The sequence below is a fragment of the Balaenoptera physalus genome (genome assembly GCF_965194825.1).
Source record: "Balaenoptera physalus genome assembly, chromosome: 3".
NCBI lineage: Eukaryota > Metazoa > Chordata > Mammalia > Artiodactyla > Balaenopteridae > Balaenoptera > Balaenoptera physalus.
In genome coordinates, this window is record NC_138890.1 from 65,305,021 (window position 1) to 65,324,575 (window position 19,555).

The 19,555-nt window shown below is 34.5% G+C and overlaps 1 protein-coding gene across 4 annotated transcripts in view; it reads right to left on the reverse strand.

Annotated features, from left to right (window-relative positions):
- SEC24A (SEC24 homolog A, COPII coat complex component) overlaps positions 1-19,555 on the reverse strand; it is a 104,403-nt gene that overhangs the window by 18,257 nt on the left and 66,591 nt on the right. For 3 of the 4 annotated variants that reach the window (XM_082454707.1, XM_082454709.1, XM_082454708.1), the window contains 9 exons: positions 18,201-18,303; positions 17,043-17,169; positions 15,400-15,509; positions 13,094-13,206; positions 11,603-11,721; positions 6,886-6,941; positions 5,588-5,794; positions 4,616-4,736; positions 4,139-4,297 (listed from right to left, as the gene is read on the reverse strand). In XM_082454707.1, coding sequence (XP_082310833.1) covers positions 4,139-4,297; positions 4,616-4,736; positions 5,588-5,794; positions 6,886-6,941; positions 11,603-11,721; positions 13,094-13,206; positions 15,400-15,509; positions 17,043-17,169; positions 18,201-18,303 — 1,115 coding nt within the window. The other variant, XM_082454710.1, reaches the window with a different exon arrangement.

Sequence of the window (19,555 nt, forward strand, 5' to 3'; positions counted from 1 at the left end):
AGCATATTATTTCATGTAATATGAATTTAATGTAATTTATCATTAAAAGAGAGAGAAACCTAAGCAAATTAACCACAAAGATTTAGTAAATTAAGCACTCTAGAAAGAGGGCATAGGTTGGTTTCTATGTCCAAGCTCTTTATGCAAAGTTAGGTACATATAAAATAGCTTCTGTCCTGCCAAATAGAAAAAGTCTTAAAAGCACTTTTAGGATGTACACTCCCCTTAATTTAGAGCCAATATCTGCAGAAATAATCATTTCTGAGGTCCATCAATCTTGAATGAATGGGATACAACAAATGGGCCCTTTAAAACATAAATACTAAAAAACTATTAGAATTAACAAGCAAGTTCAACAAGGTTGCTGGATACAAGATCAGTATACAAAGAATTAATTATATTTATAGGAGAAAGAAATTTTAAAAATAATTCTATTTACAATATAATGGAAAAAAATATTTAGGAATAAATTTAACAAAAGAAATGCAAAACTTACATTCTGAAAACTGCAAAATATTGTTGAAAAAATTAAAGAAGAGACATACCATGTTTTTGGATGGGAAGACTTATTATTGTTAAGATGCCAATATTCCCCAAATTCACCTATTAAATACAATTCCTATCCAATATCAGCTGGCTTCTTTGCAGAAATTGACAAGATGAAATTAAAATTCATACGGAAATGCAAGGGACCCAGAATATCATAACAATCTTGGTAAGGAAGAGAAAAGTTGGGAGGACTCATACTTCCTAATTTCAAACTTATTACAAAGTCACAACAGTCAAGAAAGTTTGGTACTGGCATAAGATAGACAGATTAAAAGAATAAAATTCAGAATCCAGAAACAAACCCTCACATTTATGATCAACTGATTTTCAACAAGGGGCCATGGACACCAAGACAATTCAACAGGGAGAGAATAGTCTTTTTAACAAAAGCTGCTGGGACAAATGCATATCCAGATGCAAAAGAATGAAGTCAAACACCTTCCTCATCAAATACAAAAATTAACTAAAAATAAATCAAAGACTTAAATATGAGAATTGTAACTATAAAAGTCTTAGAAGACAACATATGTATAAATGTTCATGACCTTGGATTAAGCAGTGGTTTAATGCTACAATAAGATACCAAAAACACAAACAGAAGAAGTTGATAAATGGGACATCACCAAAATTAAAAACAATTGTGCCTTAAAGGGTACCATTAAGAAAGTGAAAAAGGCAACCCACAAAATGGAGAAAGAATTTTGCAAATCATATATTTGATAGAGGCCTTATCTAAAAATATATAAAGAACACTTAAAACTCAATAATAGGGCTTCCCTGGTGGCACAGTGGTTGAGAATCTGCCTGCCAATGCAGGGGACACGGGTTCGAGCCCTGGTCTGGGAAGATCCCACATGCCGCAGAGCAACTGGGCCCACAACTACTGAGCCTGCGCGTCTGGAGCCTGTGCTCCGCAACAAGAGAGGCCGCGACAGTGAGAGGCCTGCACACCACGATGAAGAGTGGCCCCCGCTCGCCACGACTAGAGAAAGCCCTCGCACAGAAATGAAGACCCAACACAGACAAAAATAAATAAATTAATTAGTTTAATAAATAAATAAATAAATTTATTTTTTAAAAAAAACCTCAATAATAAAAAGACAAACAAACCAAGTTTTTAAATGGAAAAAGGATCTGAACAGACATTTCTCCAAAGAAGATAAATAAAACCAATAAGCACAAGAAAAGATGTTCAACCTCATTCATGAATAGGGAAATACAAATCAAAACCTCAACAAGATACCACATCACACCCACTAAGATGGCTAAAAAAAAAAAACAGGACAATAACAAGTATTGAAGAGGATGTGAAGAAATCAGTACTTTCACTGTTAGTGGGAATGTATAATGGTGCAACTTCTAGAAGACAGTCTGGCTGTTCCTCAAAAAGCTAAACATAGTTACCATATGACTCAAGTATATACCTTAGGTATAGACCTGAGAGAAATGAAAACAGGTCCAAAACCCTCTACACAAATGTTCATAGCAAGGGACATCCCTGGCGGTCCACTGGTTAGGGCTCTGCGCTTCCACTGCAGGGGGCGTGGGTTCGACCCCTGCTTGGGGAACTAAGATCCCACATGCTACACAGTGTGGCCAAAATTAAAAAAAAAAAAAAAAAAAAAGTTCATAGCAATACTATTCATAATATCCAAAAAGTGGAAACAACCCAAATATTCATCAACTGATAAAAGGATAAACAAAATGAGGTATCTATACAATAGAATACTATGAGAAATAAAAACAAACGAAATTTTTTTTTAAGGGGGGGGTAATGAAATACTGATATATGCTACAACATGGATGAACCTTGAAAACATTAAAGTGTAAGAAGCCAGTTACAGAGGACCTCATATTGTATGACTCCATTAATATGAAATACCCAGAACAGGCGAGTCCAGAGACAGAAAGCAGACTGGCAGTCGCCTAGGTGGGGGAATGAAAAGTGACTCCTAATCAGTACAGGGTAGCTTTTGGGAATGATGAAAGTGTTCTAAAATTGATCGTGGTAATATCGTGGTGAATATATTTAAAACCACTGAATTGTACATTTCAAATGGGTAAATTGTATGATATGTAAATTTTATCTCAATAAAGTTTCTATTAAAAAAAAGGAAACAGAATGCTATTGTGGAAACTGATCGGTTATGGGTGACACCAATATCTGTGCGCTGTTTGGAGACGTGGCAACCTCTTAAGTGTTTATCTGATACTTCATCTGACACATCATTTGATCAACAGATTTTAACATCTATCCAGTGGACAGGTTTGTGGATCCTTATCTTTTGATACCTATTTTTTGCTACATATTTCACATAATCTTTCCACTGTAAAAAATTATTGCTTCACACCCTTTTACAGAGCAGTAATATTTTAAAATCTGAATAAAAGAGTAGAAACAGGTTGATAATGCGAAGAAATATCAAGAATTATAATTTCCCACTTTCATAAGAAAACAGTTGTCACATTTAGCAACCACAAAACAGTTATCCTGAAAAACATATTGAACATACGCATTCTGAAACTGTGAGACTATTTCCAAAGCAACAGTGTGGCAAGGTATTAGTAGCAGGTGCAGAATGAGAAGAACACAAACTAAAAGATACCCTACTTCTGGTGATGGATGGTGGTGACGGCTGCACAACAATGAGAATATACTTAATGCCACTCAAATGTATACTTAAAAATGGTAAAATTTTTTTTTAATTTTTAATTTTTTGGCTGCACTGTGCAGCATGTGGGATCTTAGTTCCCCGACCAGGGATTGAACCTGCGCCCCCTGCATCGGAAGCATGGAGTCTTAACCACTGGACCACCAGGGAAGTCCTGTAAAATGGTAAATTTTATGTTATGTCTGTTTTACCACAATTTTAAAAAATAGTTGTTAAAAAAAAAGATCTTCCACTACTACTGTTCAATAAGTGGAATAAAAATCCATCAGTAATATGTTTTATTTTGTTTGGGGATGAGATATTTTTTCACTGAGATACAATTCACATACAAAAAACCCCACACTTTTCAAGTGTACAATTCAGTGGTTTTTAGTATTTTCAAAATAGTCCCTAGGGCTTCCCAGGTGGCGCAGTGGTTAAGAATCCGACAGCCAACGCAGGGGACGCGGATTCGAGCCCTGGTCTGGGAAGATCCCACATGCCGCGGAGCAACTAAGCCCATGTGCCACAGCTGCTGAGCCTGTGCTCTAGAGCCTGCAAGCCACAACTACTGAAGCCTGCACACCTAGAGCCCGCGCTCCGCAACAAGAGAAGCCACCGCAATGAGAAGTCCGCTCGCTGCAACTAGAGAAAGCCAGCTTGCAGCAACGAAGACCCAACACAGCCAAAATAAATAAATTAATAAATAAATAAAATAATAAATTTTAAAAAATAGCAATTCCTATAAAAAAAATAGTGCTTAGTTTTTCAATATGTATCTTCTCTATTCTTAATTGCATAGTCCATCAAAGTAAGTACAATACCTTAGAAGAACAAATCTTATGAGAAAAGACTAGGTAAAAATATGTGTATATTTATTCATATCAAAAGCAACATTTACGCCTTTGTAAGTGTAAAAAAAAAAAAAGTGCCCCCACCTTTGGTACACCGAATCCTCATGACTGCCTCAAAGCCAATCTTCCGAGTGAGGTATCTCTGTAGCTCCTTCTGTAATTTCTGCACTTGCACTGGGTTGTGCTGATGGTGGTAAGAGGGATAATAATAGACACTACCTGCTGAATACCGAGAAATACAACCTGGAAGAGAACACATACTCCTTTTAAATTCTGCTATTAACTACTATTACTACACCAGAGTAACTACAAGCATTTGAATCAATCTTCCCTTAGCCTCCTAAGATTTGGCAAAAAAGAATTATTTCATCCCTTTAAATAGTAATATAGAAATTTCTCTATTATAAACATTCAGAGTAGAAGACTATAAAGTTTATTATAAACTAAACTAACTTCCCAAGGGAATAAGAATTCTTTCACTTTGTCCTCTCTTTAACATATCATCATAAAAATACCATTTTGACATTCACATGAGAAAAATAATCACTAGGAAGAACTTACCCAGAGAAGCCAAATCAGAATACTGTCCACTGAGAAGGAATAAGTCAACAGCTACCTGCTGACCAGAACAGTCCAAGGCTAATTTCTTATAGAAGTCAGTTGATGGTGTCAAGTGAATTTCCTATTCATAATTACGAAGAGAAAAAATTTTAAATCATTAAATTGTCATAAAATTTATACACCTATCCATATATACCAAGGGTTAACAATTATCCTTGGGCATTCTACAAAATCCTTTTGTGTTGTTTCCTCTTTTTTCAGTATGAAACATGTCCTGCTTAAGAATTTACTATTTTGTTTTACTTTTAAAAAGAAATACATCTATTATACTAATTTTGATAATCTATTAAATGATTATTATTCTGGAAGCTTCTAAATTCATATGTAATACTTTTCATCTATCATAAGAGATGGGTACTATCAATATTTTCATTTTATAAATATAAGGAAAAAGAAGGGTAAAGAAATTATGTAACTATTCAAGCTCACACATCTAAAAAGCAGTGAGACTTAGGCAGACTTATTCCAAGACTGACACCCTAATCATTACAGTATATGGCCGGCCACACTATCATAATCTTTTGAGAAATACACATCTCAAACTAAGTTTACACACACAAGGTGCTCAAAAGCAATCCATGGCAGTCAATATACCAAACCATGACTACTTTTTATTCATCATCCAGGTTCTACTTTGTCCCTGGCAAGCATTCTCTTAGTCTGCCTGACTTTCTCATCAAAGGCAGGTGGCATTGCTATGGCCTGCTAAAGATCTATACATAAGGTATGGGCGAATCAGATAGAAAATAATGTAATAAAATAGAAATGTCTACATAAAAGAGGAGAAATGCTTTATCCATTTCCTTATATTCCCTCCTTTTCACAACTGAAAAATAAATTTGAAATAAGCTCTGTACTCAAAGGGACAAAGCACCAGCATAAATCTTATCATGCACTTGATGACGTTCTAACCTTAGCAGACGACCTTTGGTTGGGTTCCTCTCGTGGTTTCAGGGCTCCCACTCCAAGAGTTGGGAGTTGTGTTTGAAAAACAGACATTCGACCACCAGTTGGGGACATCAGCTTAAAGGCAGCCTGAAGGGCTGGACCCAAGGCACTCTGGGTCTCCAGGGTCTTGGTGAACATTTGCGGCAAAGTTTTCAGTAAATCTTGGACGAGCTTGTGAAATAAAGCAAGAAAACTCAAGAGTGTTACAATAAAAAAAATTTTTTTCACATTAAGTCACTGACTCATACAATAGACAAGACATTGAGTCATGATGATGGTAAGAGAATCTACAGACAGTACAGTAAACAATGAAGTTGGTCAAATGACAAGAAAGCCATTTTAAGTCAACATTATAAATTGGCAAGCAAGACAAATCAAAATTGGGGCCTTACAGTTCTTGCACATGCAGTAGTCCAGCAAGACTATAAGTCCAAATGTATCCAAAAGAACCATCAGTTTAGAGATTTTACATATTTAAATGCCATGAAATATGGCCTTCTCAATCACCTCTATACACTTTATTCTTTTCAGTTCCAAAGTGTGTTTAACTCTTCCCTATTGCAAAATCTAAGATAGCCAGTAAATTTGCCAACTAGTAATATTACTACAAAAGAAAAACAAAACAAAAAACAACTACCTATTCAGGTTAGGTTGTACAAATAAAGAGAGTTAATGGGAAAAAAATACTTCACACTATGGCGAAGTCACCGTTGCCAACAGCTGAGACCATAGACTTGCTAGTTAAAATGTTACCCCTACGGCATATATGCATGTACAGGGTAGACAACATCCCCCCTTCAGACACATTCTGTTCACCTCTCACTGTATTATGTCATGGCAATTTCCAGGCAGGTAATAAGAGTTTCTTCTGAACTGACCCCAATGACACTCTGTGAATCAGAAAAGCAAAGGGCACTGAAAGCAGCCTAAAGTGCTTCTATGTAGTGACCAGAAGCTTATCTCAGCAACCCTCCCAATTTCCCAAATGGCTGGCAAGGCAGGTTTCCTTCAGGTTTCTCTCATTTATGGAATAGGCTTATCTTCTACCCTACTACAAATGGATACATTAAACTTAAAAGCAATCAGTTCAAGGGCAAAATCAAAAGCTGTTCATCTGATGAATTTTAACTAACTGCAAATATAAAATGCTACACATCTTAGAAATGTCACAGAGAGAAGCAAAATTCTACTTAAAGTTCATTTTAAAAATATATTCCTTCAACATTTCAATTAAACATGTCAGATAGGAAAGTGTCCCTTACCTCTTTACTTTCATTTAAATTTACTAATAAGTTCTCTGGCATAGGTATAAAAACATCTGAAAGAACAAATAAATATTTCTCTTAAACAAAACTTAATTGTTAAAGATGTTCCAAATACATAACAGTGATATAATTAACCACCCCCATACTTAGAGAAGAGCCACCTCCCTCCATTTGTACAGCAATGTCTACGTATGTTCAGGGTCACCAAAAGAGCACTGATTTAGGCTTTTACTGCAGCTTATCTATTACCATGTAAAAGGTAAATAGCCTCCCAAATAGAAAATACTGACCCACAAGCACTCAGTAAGGGTTTGTACAAGTACTCTGCTTCTTAGGTTAAAGACAATTTAGAATCCTGCTTTAGAATTCTTGCTTAGCCCCAGAAGCCAGCCAAAGAAACACTCTTGGCATTAAAAAAAAAAGTTGACTAAGATGACACACAAGAATTCTGTGTCTTGACATGGAAGTAATACAGCCCACCAACAGCTCTGTCATTCATAAAGCACATACTTTCTCATAAAGAAGGCCCCCATTCTACTTATGGGACTACAAAGTCAAGTGAATCAGGAGGTATGCTAAATGGCCACATCAGAAGAGCTTCTCAGGATTCAAATTTGTTCTTTCTTAGGAATTAAATATCCTTTCTTAGAAGGAAGCAAACTGTGAAGGAAATGTGGGTGGTGATGCAGGATTATGAGGGGTCTCACTTTCTACATTTTTGTACTGTTTATTTTTTATTAAAAAATTACAAAAATAAGGCTCATCATAATGTTCATGAAAAATAACACCAACAAATAATCTGAAACATTAAATATTTACTTTAACTATCATATAAAAAATGTACTATTCTTTAGATTTCTTCCTTTTTCTTTAAAATTAAACAGATTTTAATAAAAGTTTTACGATATAATTCACATACCATAAAATTTACCCTTGCAGAAGATACAATTCAGTGATTTTTTAATATATGCACAGAGTTGTACAGCTACCACCACTATCTAATTCTAGATCCTTTTCATCATCCCAAAAGGGAACCCCACACCAATTAACAGTCATTCCTCAATTCCCCGTCAACTCCCACAGCTCTAGGCAGCCACTTTCTGTCTCTGGATTGGCCTATTCTCGACATTTCATATTAATGGAGTCACACTATGAGGTCCTTTGTGACTGGCTTCTTACACTTAGCTTCATGTGTTCAAGGTTCATCCATGTTGTAGCATTTATCAGTACTTTATTCTTTTTTATTGCTGAGTAACAAAACATTTCATTGTATGGATATTCTACATTTTGTTTATGTTGGGTTGTTTCCACTTCTTGGCTGAGTTGCTACCAACGTTCATGTACACATTTTTGTGTGGACATGTTCTGTATTGTTTTATTTTTAATAATTCATATTTAGCAATTTTTAAAAATTGAAGTGTAGTTGCTTTTACAGTATAGACATGTTTTTAATTTTCTTGAGCATATACCTATTAAGTAAAATTGCTGGTTATATGGTAACTCTAAGTTTAACTTCCAGAGGAACTGACAAAATGATTTCCCTAATGGCGGCACCATTTTCCATTCCTACTACTAGTTAATGAGGGTTCCGATTTCTCCACATCCTTGCAAATACTTGTCACTGTCCTTTAAAAAAAGTTTTGCTATGTGACATCCAGCAAGGGATATTCCATTTATCAGCTCATGTATAAAATTGAGAGGCTGGACCATATCAGTAAATTCACAACTTGGCCCATCATCAGAATCACCTGTTCAGTGATTTTATTTTATGCCAAATAAGTACCTGGGTAAATAGATAAGGGAAATAAATGAATGACTGACTCGGCTGCTCTGTTGTGAGACCTGGAACAACCAAGACAGAAGGGGGCTCTATTCAACTATTTCATTTTAAAGTTGTACAGTCAATCCCCCTAATTCATAGATTTTATAGTTGCAAACTTGCCTACTTATTAAAATTTATTTGTAACCCCAAAACCAATACTCATGGAACCTTCCCAGCTATTCAGATATGCTCAGAGCAGCAAAAAATTTTGGTTTTGAGAATTTTTTTTAACTGGTGTGATGTGTCATTTCACTGTGGTTTTTCATCTGCATTTCCCTGATAACTCATGATATGGAGCATCTTTTCAAGGGATTATAAGCCAACTGCATATACAGAATATTGAGTATGGTGTATTGAATAGAGACATGTCTATTCAAATCCTTTGCCCACTTTTTAATTAGGTTGTCTTTTTAATAAGTTGTAGAAGTTTTTTACATAATCTAGATATATATTTTGATCAGATACGTAACTTGCAAATATTTTCTCTCGCTCTCTCATTCTTCACTTTCATGATGGCATCCTTTGAAACACAAAAGGTTTTAATCTTTTATAATTTTTAAAAATTTTAATTTTTTTTAGTTTATTGAAGTATAGTTGATTTACAATGTTGTGCTAATTTCTGCTGTACAGCAAAGTGATTCAGTTATACATATACATATTCTTTTCCATATTCTTTTCCATTATGGTTTATCACAGGATATTGAATATAGTTCCCTGTGCTATACTGCAGGACCTTGCTGTTTATCCAAAAGTTTTTAATTGTTAGGAAGCCCAACTTATCTGTTTTTTCTTTTGGTGTTTGTGCTTTTGGTGTTGTATCTAAGAAATCACTGCCTAATTCAAGGTCACGAAGACTTACTTTTATGTTTTAACAGTTTTATAGTTTTAGTCTCATACTCAGATCTATGATCCATTTGGAGTTAATTTTTTAAACTGTGGTAAAATATACAAAATATACTTAATCTTTTTTTTTTTAGAAGATACTTTTAAATTTTTTTTTATTTTTTTATTTTTTATTTATTTATGGCTGTGTTGGGTCTTCGTTTCTGTGCGAGGGCTTTCTCCGGTTGCGGCAAGTGGGGGCCACTCTTCATCATGGTGCGCGGGCCTCTCATTATCGCGGCCTCTCTTGTTGCGGAGCACAGACTCCAGACGCACAGGCTCAGTAATTGTGGCTCACGGGCCTACTTGCTCTGCGGCATGTGGGATCTTCCCAGACCAGGGCTCGAACCCGTTTCCCCTGCATTGGCAGGCAAATTCTCAACCACTGCGCCACCGGGGAAGCTCCACCTTAATCATTTTTGAGTGTACAATTCAGTACTATTAAGTACATTCACAATGTTGTGTAACCATCATCATTATGTATTTTCAGAACCTTTTCATCATCCTAAACAGTACCCATTAAATAATTTCTCCCTTCCCCCAAGCTCCTGATAATCTATAATCTACTTTCTAACCTATATCTCTATGAATTCACCCATTCCCGGTACCTCATATAAGCGGAATCATATAATCTTTGTCCTTTTGCATCTGGTTTATTTCACTTAGTACTGATATAATGTTTTCAAGGTTCATTCATGTTGTAGCATGCATCAGAATTTCATTCTTAGGGATGAATAATATTCCATTATATGTATATACCACATTATTTAACCAATCATCTCTTGATGGATACTTAGGTTGTTTCCAACTTTTGGCTATTGTGAATAATGTTGCTATGAACATTGGTGTATGAGTATTTGTTTGAGTTTTTGCTTTCAACTCTTTTAGGTATATACTGGGAAGCAGAATTGGTAGCTCATAATGGTAATTCTATGTCTAACTTTTTGAGGAACTGCCAAATTGTCTTCCGTAATACTGCACCATTCTACATTCCCACCAGCAATATATGACAGTTCCAATGTTTCCACATCCTTGCCAGCCCTTGTTATTTTCCATTTTTAAGAAAATAATAACCATTCTAATGGATGTGAAGTGGTATCTCGTGATTTTGATTTGCATTTCTCTAGTGACTAATGATGTTGAGCATTTTTTCATGTGTTTATTGACCATTTGTACATCTTTGGAGAATTGTCTATTCAAGTCCTTCGTCCATTTTTAAATTGTGTTTTTTTGTTGCTGCTGCTGAGTTGAGAAGCTCTTTATATTAATCCTTCATCATATGTGTGATTTGCATATGCATATATTTTCTCCCATTCTGTGACTTCTTTTTACTCTCTTGACAGTTTTCTTTCATGTACAAAAGTATTTTAACAGTGATAACATCCAATTTATTTATTTTTTCTTTTGTTGCTTCTGCTTTTAGTGTCATATCCAAGAAATCACTGCCAAACCCAATGTCATTAAGATTTTCCCCTATGTTTCCTTCTAAGAGTTTTACAGTTTTAGTTCTTAAGTTTAGGTCTTTGATCCACTGAGTTAATTTTTTTTTATATGGTTTATGGTAAGGGTCTAACTTCATTCTTTTGCATGTTTGGTTTTCCCAGAACCATTTGTTGAAAAGACTGTCTTTTCCCCATTGAATGGTCTTGGCGTCCTTATCAAAAATCAACTGAACATATATGTGAGGGCTTATTTCTGGGCTCTCTATTCTGTTCAATTAATCTAGGTCTATCCTCAAATACTTCTTGAATGAGCTTTAACATTAATTTGTTTTTTGTTGACTTGTTCAGAACTCACTTTACCTCCATAATTCTGTTTCCTCTTCTATAAAATGAGAGATTTGACTGAGGGACTCTTACAATTCCAAAAATCTTATGATTTTATACTCAAGGTTTTCCTCAGTATAGTAGAATCATACCATATGCTGCTAGTTTGTTGAACAGTCATGAAATATTTCTAAAACTAAAAACTCCTCAGGCAGTTCAATAATTTTAAGTATATAATATATACCTTCAATATCTGAAACTATTAGCATCTGAGGTTGAGATAGACCTTCTTGAAGGCTGTAGAAGTGGATTGTACTATCAAATGTTATGAAGCCAATTTTTGTCCTAGTGTTGCCAGGAAGCCTAAAAACAAATTCAGAAGAGTATTTTATAGTTTTCCCATATACATACATACCTAAAATATCTGCAAAGAGTTAAATACAAATATCTACTTCTGTGTTATGAAAACTGCCCCAACATAAATGTTTTTAACCCGTGCAATGTTTAATCACCATGAAAACATACACTACTCAAAAGAAAACACTATATATAAGTCAAATAATCAACAAAACCCAGCAATAATACAGCAATCCAAAACTCATTACACCTATATAAAGTTATATCAATCACTTAGGAAATGATATATAAAAAATACTGGAAAGTATATACAAAAGTTTGAGGATGATTTTAATTTATAAAAAATACTTCAAAAAAATTACCATACACCAACTCTAAAATGTAATATAAATTTATGAACTGCATATCTTTAAAACAAAAATTGCCCAAACCTCTTTTCAATTATTGTTTAATGCATTCATTTAAGAAGATCAACAAAAAGATCTGTTTTTGAAGAACTTAAATATGTAGACCATAGTTTCATAAGGGGAAAGACAAACTAGTTTTCATTTTTGTTGTTCATGTTTGGGTGAGTCAGTGAACTCTCTCATCAACAGACAATCCCCATACATAACCTACAACATTAAAAATACAAATGCTGATAAGAACAAGAATGCCTTTCGCCAAGGTGAGGGAGTTAGTCCACTTCTGATGAGATTTGGTCCTACACATTCTTCCTTACACACAAGAGCACAATAGTATTTCATTACACTGAAAGGTCACACTGGCTTTTACGTGTTACACTAAGTATCTAAGAACCACTTAAAGTACAGTTATTTTAAGAGGCTTAAGAGATATGACCAGCAAATGCAATGTGTAGATACTGTTTAGATTCTTATTTCAACAAACCCATAGTAAAAAGACATTCTGGAGACAACCAGGAACAAAAATTGAACTGGGTATTATATCACATTATGGAATTATTGCTAATTTTGTTTGATGTGATTCTCATATTTTAGTTAGGGTTAAAAATAATTCCAAGTATTTCTAGGTAAATGATATACTGACTGAGATTTGTATTAAAATACTCTAGGGAAAAAAGGGGGAAGGGAAGGGTTAGATGAGGCAAGAACAGCTGAATGCTAAAAATATTGAAGTTGAAGGCTGGGTACCTGGAACTTCATTACATTCTTTCTATTTACTACATATTTGAAATTTTTCCAAAATAAAAAGTTAAAATAAATTAATGTTTCTCAGAGAAAGTGAGGCCTAAAGTTATGTACTGATTTAAGTGGACTTTTAGAACATAATTACATAACTTTTAAAATATAGTTTGAAACTACTTATTCACTTTACAAACACCGTTAGTTTATAATTTAACCTGAATTAAGATACTTACAAATCCAGATTGTCTAACAAACTCTGGCAAACTGAATTCAAGTATCCAGTTTCAACTGCATTGTGAGACACATCAAATACAAAAAGGTACACTGGAGGTTGAGGTGGTCGTAACTGAAGGAGAAAAAGGATCTCATTAAATACAATTAACAGAATTAAATTTAAACTTACCATTTGTCGTGTCTATATATAGCAAAACAATAAAATAAGCATTATTTACAGATTAAGTGGAGACCACAATAAATAATAATACATTAAGAAAATAATATAGAAAGAAGTTTTTTTCAGATGCATACTTAGAAAAAGGACAACGAGGATATGATTATCATAGGTCAGAAGAGTATCTTTTCTAGGACAGGAAGAGGAAGAAATGTGATCAGAAAGGCAGTTATGAGTATCGGCAATGTTCAATTTCTTGATCTGTGTGGTGCAACAGTGGTGCTATGATTATTTGGTAACCTATATATTTATGTTTCATAGGCTTTTCCATATGTACATTATATTTCACAATTTAGGGAAATGTACAGCTCTGAAAATGACAAATCAAGTTAGCCTGAGCTGGTTATTTAACCAACACATTTCAGCCAAGTTCCAGAAAAATGTACAAGTATATTTTAAACTTCCAAGTTCAAAGATTTGTTTTCAATTCAATAAAAAGCCGGGGGGGGGGGTGGGGAGGCAGGTACGAATTGGGAGATTGGGATTGACATATATACACTACTGTGCATAAAATAGATAACTAATGAGCACCTGCTCTTTAGCACAGGGAACCCTACTCAGTGATCTGTGGTGACCTAAATGGGAAGGAAATCTAAAAAAGAGGGGATATACGTATACGTATAACTGATTCACTTTGCTGTACAGCAGAAACTAACACAACATTGTAAAGCAACTATATTCCAATAAAAATTAATTAAAAAAAAAAAAAGCTCAAGGTCATGAAAGACAAGGAAAAGCTAAGGAACTGCCACAGATGGGAGGAGACTAAAGGAACAGAAACTAAATGCAATGTGGATTGAATCCTGGGACAGGGAAAGGACGTTAAGTGGAAAAACTAGTGAAATCCAAGTAAAGTCCGTAGTTTCATTCATAGTGTTGTGCTAGTGTTAATTTAAGCTTGATGATTGTCCTAGAGCTACGTAAAATGTTTACATTAGGGGTAGCTGGGTGAACTCTTTGTGCTATTTTTGAAACCCTTCTATAAATCTAAAATTATCTCAAAATAAAAAGTATTTTGTTTTCAATAAAAATAATAATAAAATAAAAAGCACCAAATAACCACAATCAGAACTCCACGTGTAGTATACTAACTTTTATATTTTTTTGCACATATCACTTGCAAAATCCATAGAACCTGTTGCCCAAGAGGTAAGTCAGGAAGGAAGGAAACCTCTTGCTATAGGCAAATTTCCAAATTTAAAGGAAGCCATTTTTACAAAACCTGGGAGTTAAAGAAACCCAGGAAGGCCAATTCAAAAGAACAAATGCTTCTGATTTTTTGGTTTTAATTCAACAGAGGGACAGCTACACTACAGAAAGCGATCACCAGCCATTTAAGTGTCACAAAAATGTTTTCTACACTGAAATTTCTATGTGATGAAAAGAGACTGAATCTTTGTAATATCTATACTAAAATGTCCCCAACTGACCAGATAGAGACTATCCCACAAAAATATACTAAAATAAAATATTAAAGTTGGTATTAAATCTTATCTTCATATTCCCTTTCCTTAGAGGCAATTATTGCATGGGGAAAGAGAAATCAAGTCAAAAGTCCTAAATTTTTATGAGACCTCTAGCACCTGCTAAAGAAGATCTGGCAAGTCACCTAACTAAATTTGTTTCACATCCGTAAAACAGGATTAACAGCTTAATTAAGAGTTATTTGTGATGATCAAAAATATATGTGCTTTATAAAATGCATAGTGCTAGTTAAACGTTAGGCATAATTATTATCTTTTCAAATGCAAGACCTCAGATATTCACACAAGTGTATAAAAGTAGTTGCAAAGAGGATGTGCATCACATCATTAATTGTAACAGAAAAAAACTGGAAGTGACCTAAAAGTAAGTATGATCCCAATATTATATTGCAAGTTTCTGGATGGATGCCCAAGAAACGTAAGTGGAACTTTACATACACTTTTACTTTTCAAACTTACCCTTATATACAAATTAACTACTTTTATAATGAACAAGGATAACTTTTATAAATTAAAAATATAAAATTTTGGTTAAAGGACTTTATATTTTATTTAAAACCAGGTATAATGAAATATTTGTGCTATATAAAAAATGAAAGTTTACCATGTATTCTGAAGGAGCCATAAACTCAATAGTAGCATTTTGAACTTCAGGTCTTCTGTGAGGTTCTCCATAGACTCTGGTCAAAGGGTTGTACATGAATTCTTCAGGAACTATGTGAGTTAACAATATATAATGTTAAAACTGAAAGGATTAAGTTTAATATAGCTTGCATTTGGCTGTTTTCTTAATTTAGGAATTTATAAATAATTCAATATAGACTAAATATTAAGGGCTAAATACACTTTGTTTTTGAGTCCCATTCAATTCCCCTCCACACTGAATGGCACTAAGTATGTTTTGCTTTTACAACCACAAGCACTATGATTTTTCTTTCCCTATCTTCTAATACCCTTTTTTCTCTTAATTCTTGGAAAGCTGCTTTCCTAAAGTAGTTTGAAAGGATGATAAATATTCATTAAATGCCAATTATTTTCTTAAATGCAAGACTAAACTTTGTCTTAAATTTCACAGTGGTACATGGATAATAACATTTGACATATGAAATGTACAGACTCTGGTTGCCCCTAGAAAGCTACGGTAAAATACTTCAAAGGTTAAAGCCTAAGGGTATGGTGAGTTTCAATAGTTATAAGACCTCTATGGAATATCGGTTGCCTACTGCCTATAAAACACTAGTGCTCAAGGAGTATTTTCTAAATTAACACATTTTTGACCAGAGACATATTATGGCCACAGGCGTTAGTTTCTGCAAAAATCCCCCGTCAATAATGTGTTAATTATCATTGCATCTGTCTTCCCAGTAACTGTTTAAAAATTAAAATTCCTATATATGCTAAAGGGTAAGCCATAGTTCATGAAATGGTCTGGGCTGCTCACAAAAGTGACTTCAATAATTTCATATATTGAAGCATATATACATAAGATTTTAAAGGTGTACTAAACACTATAAATACATATATTTTCTACATTACAGAGTAAAAAGAATGCTCTTTTTCTACCCTCACTTCTTCTACTCTAAAAACACAAACAATAAAAATGGTTTTAAAAAATCTCTCAAGTTCCTCTATTTCCCAATGCTTAATGAAATTTCCTTCTAAACAGAGACCAAGTTTTCAATGTGGGTAACGGCATGCCCTTTTTTTCTTCTCTAATCCTAATAGAATGTTGTTGGTTAGATGATATTCCTCAAATATAAATTGTGAAACAGTTACTGAAGAAGATCTCCTCCTCATCAGTTACTAAAAAAACTACATTCAACTAACCTTCTAGCACTGCCCACCTCCCTTCATACAGCAGTGAATGAAGCTAATGGCAGCTACTCTGCGGACTTATTTTCTTTCACCCTAGAGAAAAGGCATGGGACAATTTCTAAATAAAAATATTTCTTAAATTACAGGCTTAAATAATACCATGAAATATGCCATTTATTATATACCCAATAGAATAAATGTAAAAAAGTGGTATCAAAGTAGTATTATCACATTTTTTGCTTAAGAAGTATATAATTATTTATATATAAGTATAAATGCCTAGAAAAAAGTTAAAAGAAGTTATATCTGAGTGAAAGGATTACGGGTAAATAAGACCAGGTTTTGTTTTGTTTTTTAACTTCACATTTGTGTTATCTGACTTCCCTACAACGCATGTAGAAATGTTTAAATGTTTAAAAAAAAAAAACATACCATCATTGACTCGGTAACATAAGTTACATTTCCATCTCCTTTGATCAAGAAAGCTGACAAAAGGGTTGATGTATGTCCTGCATGAACGGCATCTCACAATTGTACTAGAGGTAACCACAGGCAATTGCTGAAAAAAAAGGACTAATTTATTAAAGGCAATGATGATCATGTCTAAAGGTCAAGCAATTAATCCATACCTTCCAAGTAATTGTTGGGATATTATAATTTTAGAGAAAAAACTAAGGTAAAAAAATGTGTCCAAGCTGCCAAACAAAAAATTATGTAATGAAATATATTGGTTTTTAAACCCTAGTCATTTTCCCCAGGACCATTCTCATTAAATTTTGCCTTTTAAAAAGTATTTATTTTCTCATTAAAAGTTTACATTGCAAAACCAGCATAGTAAATTTACAACGTATCTGTGAGCTGAATGGTGAAGGAAGGATCAATATTCTAAAAAAATGACTAATTAAATCATTAGGAAGTTTCTTCATGTTATATTAACAGGCTACTAAGTTCTCATAAAAGAATTGTCACAAAGTAAGGTATGGTTAAATTATATTTAAATATTTTATTGGACTTTGCAATTATGCTCCTATTTAAAGTTTATCCTACGTTTTAAAAGATTTAAAGTTAAAGTCAAAAATCAGTAAAGGCAATACAATCCTATTACCAAAAGGAGGTTTGTTATGGGAAAGTCACTTCACTCATGGACTGATTCTCTCAAACCGTATGTGGTCACATGTCAAGGTCCCAGAGCCTTAGGACAAAAGTAGAAGGGCGTATTTTCTTTTCTTCTTCTTTTTGGAAACAGCTTCTTAAAGCAACAGAATTTACTCCAAGAATGGAAGAACTGGGAGAATGGGTAAAGTATTTTAATGGGTAAACAATTTACAACTTGTTAAAATAGTATGGTTCATTTATTTATTTTCTTCAGTACCTCTATTCTATTCAGTACCTCCTGAATTTTTCAACAATATGTTCATTTTATCTCTTTGTGAAAGTGTTTGATAATAATATTTTTGGCTGAAATACAAATAATCGGCCAATGGTCAAATTCCTAAAGATAGCTCAAACAAATTCTTGCACTATTATAAAAAATTCCTTACCACCAAGATAATTTTCCACAAGACATTTACTTTCGCTAGTAAAACATACCACTAGGTCTTTAAAAGGATGAAGCAGCAGTCCCAAAGGAAGTTTGGCTTTATTCAGTAAGGCCTGAGTCTGAGGAATGCTAGTCAGTGTGCATCGAAATAACCTATATCAACGTAAAAATCATGTGTCAGTTGTTACCATGACTATTTTTGGACAAAAATAAAAACTTATTAAAAGGTACACATTTTAACACTGGATCAGATTACAAATGAAGTATTTCAATAGGCCCTCACAAATTTTATCCTTGTTAAATATTTAAATCCTATTCAGAAAGAAAGGGAAGACGGTTATAATCCCATTTTATATAACTAAAATATATTTTCTTCTCAGCTTGTGCAAAGACAGTCTAGACTATCAAAGAACTTATTTTTCCTTATATAAATCTAGATTGCACTGGAATTTCAAGGTGATGACCCAAATTTGCATATGCAAAGTTAAGTGTATTACTGGGACTTCTCTGGTGGTCCAGTGGTAAAGAATCTGCCTTACAATTCAGGGGACATGGGTTCAACCCCTGGTCAGGGAACTAAGATCCAACACGCCTCAGGGCAACTAAGCCTGCGTGCCACAACTACTGAGCTCACGCACGCCTCAACTAGAGCCTGCGTGCCACAACTACAGAGCCCATGCACCCTGGAGCCTGCGTGCCACTAGAGAAGAGAAAACCCACTCGCCACAACTAGAGAAGCCCGTGCACCACAAGGAAGAGCCCACGCACTGAAATGAAGGATCCTGCATGCCTCAAGGAAGATTCTGAGTACTGCAACTAAGACCCGATGCAGCCAAAAATAAATAAAATAAATAAATAATAAATCTTAAAAAAAAAAAGTTAAGTGTATTACTGAAAAGCTCAGTTTTGCTGAAGGTTTTTAAAAGACTATTTAAAAATAACAAAATTGGGTTTCCCTGGTGGCGCAGTGGTTAAGAATCCGCCTGGGGCTTCCCTGGTGGCGCAGTGGTTGAGAGTCTGCCTGCCAATGCAGGGGACACGGGTTCGAGCCCTGGTCTGGGAAGATCCCACGTGCCGCGGAGCAACTAGGCCCGTGAGCCACAATTACTGAGCCTGCGCGTCTGGAGCCTGTGCTCCGCAACAAGAGAGGCCGCGATAGTGAGAGGCCCACGCACCGCGATGAAGAGTGGCCCCCGCTTGCCGCAACTAGAGAAAGCCCTCGCAGAGAAACGAAGACCCAACACAGCCATAAATAAATAAATAAATACTTTTTTTTTTTTAAAAAGTAAAAGTCTATTAATTAAAAAAAAAAAAAAAAAGAATCCGCCTGCCAATGCAGGGGACATGGGTTCGAGCCCTGGTCTGGGAAGATCCCACATGCCGCGGAGCAACTAAGCCCCTGTGC